Here is a 10,814-nt window from a genome sequence, read left to right as displayed (position 1 = left end):
TACATCCGCGCAGACACTGGATGGGATGGGATGGGGTGGGGAGGGGGCGACATAGGTGGGGCGAGGCTACCAGCCGTGGCCGCAGCCCCGGCCCTGTCCACGCCCCAGGGTTGGACGCGGGCAGGTGGGACAGACAGATAGACTCTAACACAGGCTCCGAGGGGACGCCTCGGAGCGAAGGAAGATCTCGTGTTTTAAGGGGAAGGGGTAGGACAACCCTGGCTCTGGGGGGCGGGGCACGGGACAGGGAAGGGATTGTGCTGCTGGTGGGGGGCCGTCCTGGGCCCTTACGCCTCTGGCTCATACTCCCGATACTCCTCCTGCATCAGAGGGATGGGGGTGGAGTGGAGAAGAGCAAAAGAGGAAGGGGTTGGAGACCAAGTGGCCAGGCCCGGCCCAGAGACCCCTCCCCCTCAAGGAGGAATAGTGCATGTCCCTCTCCCTGGGCAGAAGAGAAACCTGGAAGTTGGGGACATCTGGGATGTTCTGGGCAGGGGTGCCTGGCGCCCAGTGCTAGGCCCCATCTGTCCTCCCTCCCTGCTGCCACCTCTGGTGTCTGGGTTCTAGAAAGGTGGGGGGGGGGGGCTTGAAGCTCCCAGGCCTAACCTTATCCTGCCAGGAACCTCCCACCCAAGCTGGGGATGCCCAAAGCCCCACCCAGCCTTGACAGCCCTCACCTGGGGCGGTTCCTCATAACTCTCCCCTTCCGGCTCCATCAGAGGCTCAATCAGCGGCTCCTCTGCAGCTTCCTGGGCCACTTCCTCTGGCTGCAGGCAGAGAAGAGACAGTGCCCGTGAGGCCAGCTGGAGATGCCCCTCGAATTCCTACCTTGGGAAGCTTTTGGCTGATTGGGGGAAGGTTAGGCTTTGTTGGCAATGCAACCAGAATTTTTAATTAAATTGTTTATTTGGAGTGCCTTGGAAGGGGGATGGAGGAGTGAAATTCCTCCAATTATGGGTTGAAGCTGGGGGTGGCGAGGGGGAGAGGGCTCTCCATACCCCTCTCCCCAGCACGTGGCAGCCTCCTGTGCTTCCATCATATGGACTGGGTGGGATGGGGAGATAGATGGCACACTCAGTCACCCATTTATCCCTACCCTCTTTGTGTCAGCTCTGTGAGGGTGTGCGTATCAGGTCCCCAGAGATAACCCTGGAGGCTCCTCTGGGCTGGAGGGAGATGGAGGCTCAGGGACAGGGCTGAGCAGGGGCTCTGAGCCATTCCCCTGCCACTTTCCACCCATCCCTCCCCCAGGGCCCTGTGTGGCCTGGTTTCTTCAGCTGTTGCTATTTTAAGATAAGCTGGAAGCGACAGCTCATGGTGTTGCTTGGATGTGTGAGCTAAGACTCTCCCCTCCCCACTGCATCTGCTGTCCAGACCGGTGCAGACCAGCAGGCACGCAAATAGGGGGCTGCCAGACACATGGCCGGTCCCCCGTGGGTGAGCACATGTATGTGCACAAACATGGGACTGAGCTGGCTGCACACATGGGCATTCACAGTAACCTGAGGTCCAGGCACGGCTGCACAAGGCCATGTGTGGGGGAACCTGTAGGCAAGGGGCACACCACCTCCCCCACTTCCACATGTAACCACTGTCCCTCCCTACTGGACAGAGGTGAGAATCATGGGACCCTGGAGGGCTGGCACCTCTACCCTCTAGTTACTCCAGCTCCATCCAGGCAGCTTCAGCTCCTTCACATTACCTGTCATGGGCCCTGTGGGCACATGAGTTTACACTCCTGGCCTGGCTCACTTTCCCCAGTTACAGGTGGGTTCATCAAGGCCCAGGAGGTGAGGAAATGTTAGTTTGCCCAAAGTCACCCAGCTATGACCAGAACCCAGGAAAGAAACAGACTATTAAGAATCCCAGCTCTGCACATTATTGGGAAACATCTCAAATGTCCAACAACAGTAGAATGGATGTGTGCTCTGTCGTCCTATCACACAGTGGTTACTTCACCTCAAGGATGGGGAACCACAGTGCACACCACAGCATGGTTGACTCTCACGCTTACTGATGAATGAAAGAAGCCAGGTCAAGAAGAGCATGTGCTCTAGGATAACATTTATGTGAAGCTGAAAAACACCCAACTTATTTGTGGTGATAGAAGTCAGGAAGCAATTAGCTGTGCAGGGCAAGACAGGGCCAGGACAAAGGTGAGGAGAGTCAGGCGCCTGGGATACAAAGGAGACCCTGGAGTAAGCATCCTCCCTTAAATTTTGTGCCCCAGATGCCTCACTTCTCTCACCCTAGTCTTGGCCCCGGGAGTAGGGACTGGGAGGAGGTGTAAGGGAGGCTTCTAAGGGGCTGATGTTCTGTGTCTTGATCTGGGTGCTGGTTACTTGGGGAGAGTTGAATTTGTGGAAATTTCATGGAGCTGCATGCTTTCTGCATGAATGCTGTACTTCAATAAAAAGTTCACTTAAAAACCATCCTAGCCTGGCCATTCACTACCTCTTTGGCATTAGGTAAGTCGTTTGACCTCTGATCTCAGCTGCCTCGGGTGGGAAATGGGATGGTGTCTCTGCTTTGCATGCATATGGGGAGGCTTCCATGATAACGTATGTGAGCAGACTGGGAAGTAGAGACAGAACCTTGCACCCCTGGCTTGCATGGGTTCTCCATGGGCCCAGTGGCCCCAAAGGCCTGGCTTTGGATTGTAAGTCTCTGATCTTGAGCTCCCTTGAGAGAGGAGGCTTGAAGTGTCAACAAGTGCTGGTAAGAGGAAGGCAGCCTGAGAGAAATGGTTCTGTGCAAGGCCCCCACCAAGCCTTGAGCTGAGAGCTCAGGCCCAGACCTGCCTTCTCTGCACCCCAGCTCTCAGCGCTGGGCCTGGCCCCATGTTGGCACCAAGGGACTACAGTGACATGAACCTGAGCTTATCCTCCCAACCACCTTCTCAGGGGGGAAGTCAGGATTTGTGATCTTGGGCAAGTCATTTTACCTCTCTGAGCCTCAGTTCCTTCATCTGTAAAATGGGCTAATTGTGATGCCTTCTTTCCAGGGATGTTGTGAAGATTCAATGAGTGACTCCATGTACAATATCTAGAACAGTGCCTACCCACACAAGAGATCAGTGAATGGGAGCAATCACTGGAAACATAAGGATAAGAAATGGGAAGTCACACAGCTGATAAAATGCAGAGACAGGACTTGAACCAGAACTTCTGAGTCAGGTCCCAGCTTTCAGACAGGGGAAGGAACCAACTGTGCAAAATGTCTGGAGTGGAGGGTGCTGTGGGGTCTCCTCAGCATGGATACCCTCATGCTGAATGCACACTGATCTCCTGATCATGCTGAAGAAAGCCCCACCCCCACAGAGGCAGAGTTTGCACTTACACGTGGGCAACACAGAGCACCCCATGGGAGGCGTGTCTCTACAGACATCATATAGACCCACAGAGTGCACTGTCCTAGCACACCTATGGTGACACAAGACCTTGGGGGCACACACAGGCTGACCATGTGATCGTGGGGCCATCATCTCTTACTGGGCACTCACTATGCCATCCAGGTTTTTTACATCAGTAGTTCTCAAAGTGTGATCCCTGGACCTGCAGCATCAATATCACCCAGGTACTTGTTAAACGTGCAAATTCTCAAGCCCCACAGGCCTGCTGAATCAGAAATTCCAGGGATGGGACCAACAGTCTGTATTTTAACCTGGCCTCCTGGTGATCCAATACACACTTAAGTTTTTGAGAACCTCTGAGCTACATTATCTGTAATCTACCTGAAAGTCCTCTTGTGCTCATCTCCCGTCTTAGAGGCAAAGAATCAGGCTCAGAGACATGATGGGACCTGCGCAGGGTCACACAGGAAGTAGTGGAGTTGGGATTCAGATCCAGCTCTGTGGGGCTCCAGAGCTCACAGCTCTCACCCTACAGCGTGTCCTAATGAGGTATCTGACTTCATGCACACGTGGGTAGCCGCCACCTCTTGCCTGGGGTAACATGTCTGCACAAATGTGTGACACACAGTTCACCCCTCCCCATGGCCCACTTCTGCTCATGCCTGCCTCAGGGCCCTTGCACGTGCTCTTCCTACTGCCTGAAATATACTTTCCACATGGCTTGCCTCATCCCGTGGGTGTCAGCTCTAAGGTCACCTCCTCGGAGAAGCCCTCCCAACTAAAGTAGCCCCCTCACCCCTTGACTGTCTATCCCCTCACCCTTGTTGTCTTTCCTTCATAGCACATACGCCTGTCTGAAACCATCTTGCTTACTGGTTAGCTTTTTACTGTATCTTCTCCCACTACAGTGTCAGCTCCATGAATGTAGGAACCTATTCTGTTGTAACCCCTAGAACAATCCCTCTCTGGCATGAATACTTGTTGACTGAAAAGACATGAGTGAACAATCAGTGACATATGCGGATGAGGCCAAAAGTGGTCCAGACGACTCTCACAATCAGGATACATGTATCCAGCCAGATCTGGGTCACAGTCACGGGGAGTGCCATGCCCGTACACAGCTTCATGCAGACTCATTCTGAGCTGCGTCTAGCAGGGCCCTGCAGAAAGTGAGGCAAGGTGGCTTGTGCCCCAGGCTGGCTGGGGGAACAGGGAGCCTGGTGGCAGGTTTATGGGTGTGCCTGGCACATGTCTGTGTGTGTGTGTGTGTGTGTTGTGTGTGTTGGAAGGATAGCTCACCTTCAGATCGGTGGGAAATTCCTCCTTCTTCACCAGGCCTGTGGCTGCTGCGATATTCCCAGCCCCAGAGAACACGGCTCCTCCCAGGTGAGATGCCTGCTCCTTGGTTTTCTCAGCCACTGCGTCAGGGAGAGGGTTGGGGGCCAGGGTGAAGCAGGCATAGATGCCACCCTCCTCCATAGTGTCCCAGGGCCTGCCTTCCCATGGAGCACACCCCCAGGAAGCCTTGGGGGTGCCCTCTTCCACCACCCCTCCCCCCCGTCTCTGTGTGCCAACCAGATCCCAGGCCAGGGTGAGGACACAGGGCTGAGCAGGGCTGGGCTGGTACCTGAGGCCACTCCTTGTACAACCCCCTCTCGGGTCTTGCTTCCTATGGGGACAAAAAGGAGCACACGTAAGGGTTCTGAGCCAAGGGAACAGACTCCAGCAAGCACAGCGGTTACAGGGTGGGCAGAGGGACCCCGTCAGCAGTGGGCATCCTGGCCCTTCACTGCCTCCTTGGGCCCCCAAATCCCACAAGTGCCCCCCATGCCCACATCCTCAGGACTTCCAGTTCTCCCCACTCTCTGTCCCCTACCACCCCCACCTGATAGGATACCCACACCTCTGGTGGATGTTGCCTGAGTGCCAGCACTGGGAAAGCACTCTACCTGCGCCGGTTCATTTAATCCTCTGCCCAGGATGGGAGCAGATGGGGGTGGAACTGGGGGCGGGGCAAAAAGGCTCTGTATTTGGAAAGGTGTCCCTGGTGCCCCTGATGCATAACTGCCCACATCTTACCCGAGGACACTCACATCCCAACATTCCCTGCTCCATTTCTTCTAAAGACTCTCTTCTAACTGGAGTGCAAATCCCTCCTTCTGGCCGAAGTTGGGAGAGTCTCAGATGCAGAATGGGTGTATAAGGGTGACGTGAAGATGGTGACTGACACCCATGGCATTGGCTGGGTCTTTCCAGGAGGGTAGCGACTGGGAATGGCAAGAGGCCCTAACCTGAGGTGGTGGGGGGTGGATGCCCTCAGGGGAGTGGGCTGTCTCCCATCCTGAGGATCTGGCAACCCAGACAACAACTGACAGAGCCAGAAACGGGTGTCTGGGCCAGCTGAGGCTGGCAGGAGGAGGGTGCAAGAAGACAGGATTCTCAGGGCTAAGTCCAGCTAGACCCAGAGACTGGCAGGGGTCGGGGGTTGTGCATGCACATCCATTTATTCCTCCCACAAATGCCTGTTGGCACCTGCTCTGATTCAGGTTCCAGGCCAATGGCTCACTGTCAGATGGGGGAAAGAGAAGAGCAGAGTTGGTGCCCTGGACCTCAAGCAGTGGGGAGAGGACTTCCAGCTCCAGGGGGTGCATGATGGGGGAGGGGGCGCTGCCTGGGTCTTGACAAATGGGGAGCAGGTGGATATGCAGAAAGGAGACTGAGGCGGGGGTTCCAGGCACAGGGAACCATGTGGGCAAGGCCTAGAGAGGTGTGTTTTCAGGGCCTGCGCGGAGCACATCGACAGGGTCTGTGTGTTCGAAGCAATGGAAACTGAGGCAGGGCCACAAAGCACGTTGAATGCTAGACTACAGGGAGCTGAGGCTTTGATGAGTAAGAACTGGGGGCCATCAGGAGTTCCTGGTCAGGGGGAGGAGCAGGAGGTGCCCATCTAAGGGGAAAGGGAGGGGCCGAGTCTGTTAGCAAGGACACAGTGTCAGGGGTGCCAGGGGTCCACAGGAGTGAAAGGGCTGAGGGAGGAGGGAGGAGGGAAGAGGCAGGCCAGAGCTGGGATTCAGCAGGTGTGGGCTCAAGCCTTCTCCCAGTCTCCGTCACCTCCGCCCTAGCCCCGACCACCCTCATCTGGCGACTATGTTACCTCCCAGCGGGCCTCCCTGCAATTTGTTCTGTCCCCAGAGGCCTGAGGGACCTTTCCATACTGCAGTCAGATCCTGTCGGTCCCTGGCTTACAGTCTGTCATGGCAATTATAATCATGCTTTGCCCAGGCCTGCAGGGGCCACTCATGAACTGGCTCTTGCCCACCTTTCTGATCTCATTTCCTACCGCTGCTTTCTGCCCTCTGCTCTCGAATCCAGTGTCCTTCAGCCCATTCCAGGGCCTTTGCACCTGCTTTTCTGCACCCCCTTTCCAACCTCCTTATTCTTCGGGCTCAGCTCAGATGCTACCCTCTTTGTTTACCCTACCAAAGTGGCCCCCCCCACCCCAGCCACTGGAAGTCAAATCCCACCACTGGAATACTTGGCATCACTATCAGGAGAGCCAGCACCTACCAGCACATAGTAGGTGGTCAATAAGTATTTTTCGAATGATCACAACTCCAAGTCTGCCAAAACTCTGGGCAAGTTAACCAGCCCTCTACAGCCTGAATAGGAGATAATTCTACGGACCGCACAAAAGTTAAAGCCCTGAATCAGCAGACAGAATTCAATCAGTTTCTTGTCTCCCTTTATGCAAATGATCCTGCAGGCTCCCTCTTTTTTCCCACTTAGGGTGAGACATTTTAACCACTTGGCCTTTCTCCTGATGACAGCTGGCAGCTGCAAGGAGGGTGCACCCAGAGGAAAGATGCCAGTGGTGGAACCGCTGGGAGGAGGGAGACCCAGAGAGCGATTCAGAGGTGGAAGTAGCTGGAGAGGAGGGCTGGGAGGGAGCCCCAGCACTACAGGGGGGAGCACAGCAAGGGGAGGGGGCATTTTGGAGTCCATAAAGCTTGGCTCAAACTCCAGCTTCGGGTTTTATCGAGCTGTGACCTTGACCAAGATAGTTAAACCTCTGGGAAGCCCCAGTTTCCCTGGTCTGTGGATGGGCAGGGAGCATTAAATGAGGTAATAGATGTTATGGATGTATTTCACAGGGTACTTGGCAGAGAGTAAGGGCTCAGCACCAGGTAACTATTAATAATGGGATGAATAAGGAAAAGAAGGCTGTCTCCTTTGATCCCCACATTGGTCCCTGGACTTTCAGCTGAACCCCACCCTCACCAACCTTTCCCCCATTCCCCCTCCAGTCGGTCTCATCACTGGCCCAGGTTCCATCGCTGGCTATGCCTTCAGTGACCACTGCTGACCCGGCCCCATCTGCTGACTCATATTCTCCCTCCCAGGCCCCCCACTCCCTCCTTCTAAGGACCTCGCTCCACTCCCTCGGAGGACACCCAAACCCCTGCACCCCGGAAGCCCCGCCCCTCGCCCACCAACGTAGAGGACACCCTCCTTGGTCTTCTCCGCGGCCTCGGTGACCCCCTGCTTGGTTTTCTCCGCGGCGGCCACGACGCCCTCCTTGGCCATGGACAGGCCCTTCATGAACACGTCCATCCTGGCGGCCTGAGGAGGGCGAACACATGGGCACGGATGTGCTGACCCCTCATTCTCACCCCAGCCCTTCCGGAGGGACGCTGGTGGCCCCTCCCCTCCCTCCTGAGACCGAAGGCGCCCTTCCGGGCCCGGAACCCCCTCCCGCCTTACCCCCTCCCCAGCGCTAGGCCACAGGGCCGCAGCGAGTCCTAGCGTCCTTGAAACCGGGGAAGCAAGAGAGGCCACCGCCTCGGTTATCCGGGGCCCTGCAACCTGCAGCCCCGCGGAACCGGAGCGCTGGGCAAGGCGCGAAGCCCCGGGGCCTGTCTGTACACACACGACAGAGTCACACGGCCATGCACACAAACATACTCCATGGACACGCTCACGTGCACACACAGGACATGCAGGCGTTCAAACGCGCACGGACACTCTGACACACACGGGGTACACGGCCGCGGACGCAGGTCCACACGGCCACCCAGGCAGTTGCAAACACCGAGCAACAGAGACACATATCCCGGGGCGCACACTGACACGCACCCACCGGCGTCCTCTTTCCGTTCTCCAGCCCCTTCCCCATCCCATCCAGTTCCCTCTCCATTCCCAGCCCTGTCCTCAGCCCGGGCGCCCGGAGCGCGGCCGCCTCACCTGGATGCGGGTTCCGGGCTGGGGATGGAGCTGCGGCTGTGGCTGCGGCTGCAGCAGCGGCAGGCGGATGCAGGGCCTCGGCTAGGATGGGCTGGGGTGGGCTCGGGGCCGTTGGGGGATCGGGCCGTGTCCAGGCGCTCAGCTTGGTCTGCAGCAGGCGGGGCGCGAGCCCTGAGCCGGGGCGCAGTAGTGCCCTGGCCTTGGGTGCGTCGCCAACCACCGATCGCTCCTAGCGCCCTGCTCGCTCGCGCGCTTCTGCTTTGGCTGGGGCGCTGCGGCAGCTCTGAGCTCAGCGCCCCCACTGGCGGCCGCGCCACCCCTCGGCCTGACTGACAGGGGGCGGGGAGGGTGACATCTCCGCGGAGCCCGCTAGCCTCACGGGGCGGGCCCGGGACACGCCGCTGGGGAACCCGGAGCGTTGTCAGACTCAAGTCCTGCCCCCAAGAGTCTAGTCTGGTGAGGGAGAAAATGCGGTGTGCTGAGAGTAGGGACGTGCAGTAGGTTTTAGAGTTCAGACCTGTTTGGATCTCAGCTGTGGTTTTATTAACTGTGGGACCTTGGGCTACTCAGCTCTCCTTTCTGAATGTCAGTTTCCTCTTCTGTAAAATACGGATGGTTCATTCAATGAACGATTATTGAGCGCCTAGGTGCCAGGCAGGTTTGAGGCTGGAGACAGCGGAAAAGGAAAACAAGGTTCCTTGCTCTTCGAAGTTTACAGTGGTGAGTTTCTGTGTGTGCAGAGACGGGTCACAGGACAGAAAATAAACGTCAACACTTAAACCAAACAAGGTTATTTCAGCTTCTGAGAAGTGTCATGAAGATGATGAAATGGAGATGAACCAGAGTTACTAGAGGAGGGGCACTTGAGACCAACGGGTCAGGGGAGGTCTTTGTGAGAAGGTGAATGGGAGCAGAGACCCCAGAGAGGCGCCAAGGCCAAGATGCTTGAGAGCAAGATCCATAGAGAGGGAGCTGCAAGTGCAAAGGCCCTGAGGCAGGACTGTGCTTGGGAACAGGTAAAAGACTGAACAACAAGGAAGGAGGGAGAAGGAGGTGGACATGATCCTTTTATGTGTGGTTATGGTCTGGATTGTCAAAATGGCCATAGAGTGCCAGGTGTACATAGGTCCTTAGTTGGTATGCCCAAAAAGCTGTGGGATCCCAGAGGAAGGGGACTCTGACAGCTCAAGGGAGTCAGGGAAGGCTGTACAGAGGAGGTGACATCAGAGTTGGGCCTTGTGGGATTTCATCTGGCAGACAAGGGAGGAAGGGAATATTAGGCTGTGGACATAGCATGGGCAAAGGCACTGTGGTGGAAATGCAGGGTGTGTGAGAGGGCAATCAGGAACCAGACTACACAGGGCCTGGAAAAAAAAATGTTCCCAGATTGCTGGTAGAGCTGCAAATTGTCACATGCTTTTTGGAAGGTGATTTGTAAACATTTACCAAAGACATAAATGCATGCTCCTTTGGAGCCAACAGTTCCTCTTCCAGGAATTCATCCCTTGGACCTCTACTAATACAAGCACACAAAGACATTTGTGCAAGGATGTTCACTGCAGCCTGGTTTATTGTAGCAAAAAACTGAAAATAATCTAAATGTCCCTCTGTAGAGGACTGGCTAGTTAATTGTGATTCATCCACTCAGTGTGACTCTGTACTGCCATTAGAAAGGATGGGCTAGACCCATGTGTACTGATACGGGAGTGTGACAAGACATGGTGTGAGGTGAGAGAAGCAAGGTGCCAAACTGTAATGTGTGGAGCTAGGCAAGTTTTAAAAAAAATTATTTTATTGAAGCATAGTTGATTTACAATGTGTTAATTTCCATTGCACAGCAAAGTGATTCGGTTTCATATATATATATATATATACATTCTTCTTCATATTCTTTTTCATTATGGTTTATCACAGGATATTGAATATAGTTCCCTGTGCTATACAGTAGGACCTTGTTGTTTATCCATTCTGTATATAATAGTTTGCATCTGCTAATCCCAAACTCCCAATCCATCCCTCCCTCACCCCCTGCCCCCTTGGCAACCACAAGTCTGTTCTCTATGTCTGCGAGTCTGTTTCTTTTTCATAGATAAGTTCATTTGTGTTATATTTTAGATTCCATATGTAAGTGATATCATATGGTATTTGTCTTTCTCTTTCTGACTTTACTTCATATGATAATCTCCTGGTCCATCCATGTTGCTGCAAACAGCACTATTTC

The 10,814-nt window shown here is 55.0% G+C and overlaps 1 protein-coding gene across 3 annotated transcripts; it reads right to left on the bottom strand.

Moving 5' to 3' along the window:
- Positions 1–287: 287 nt before the first annotated feature.
- On the bottom strand, positions 288–7,963 carry SNCB (synuclein beta; the record flags this gene model as incomplete). 3 transcript variants are annotated; one of them, XM_079702828.1, is made up of 5 exons in its annotated part: positions 288–320; positions 678–767; positions 4,652–4,770; positions 4,980–5,021; positions 7,843–7,963. In XM_079702828.1, the coding sequence occupies 5 exons, from the start codon at positions 7,961–7,963 to the stop codon at positions 288–290; spliced, it is 405 nt and encodes a 134-aa protein (XP_079558954.1). The 3 variants fall into 3 exon arrangements, with proteins under 3 accessions (XP_079558954.1, XP_079558956.1, XP_079558955.1); XM_079702830.1 differs by lacking the exon at positions 678–767; XM_079702829.1 differs by lacking the exon at positions 4,980–5,021.
- Positions 7,964–10,814: the final 2,851 nt, after the last annotated feature.

This window comes from Hyperoodon ampullatus, assembly GCF_949752795.1.
Source record: "Hyperoodon ampullatus genome assembly, chromosome: 4".
In the NCBI taxonomy this organism is placed as follows: Eukaryota; Metazoa; Chordata; class Mammalia; order Artiodactyla; family Ziphiidae; genus Hyperoodon; species Hyperoodon ampullatus.
This window is presented reverse-complemented; position numbering and strand designations above follow the sequence as displayed.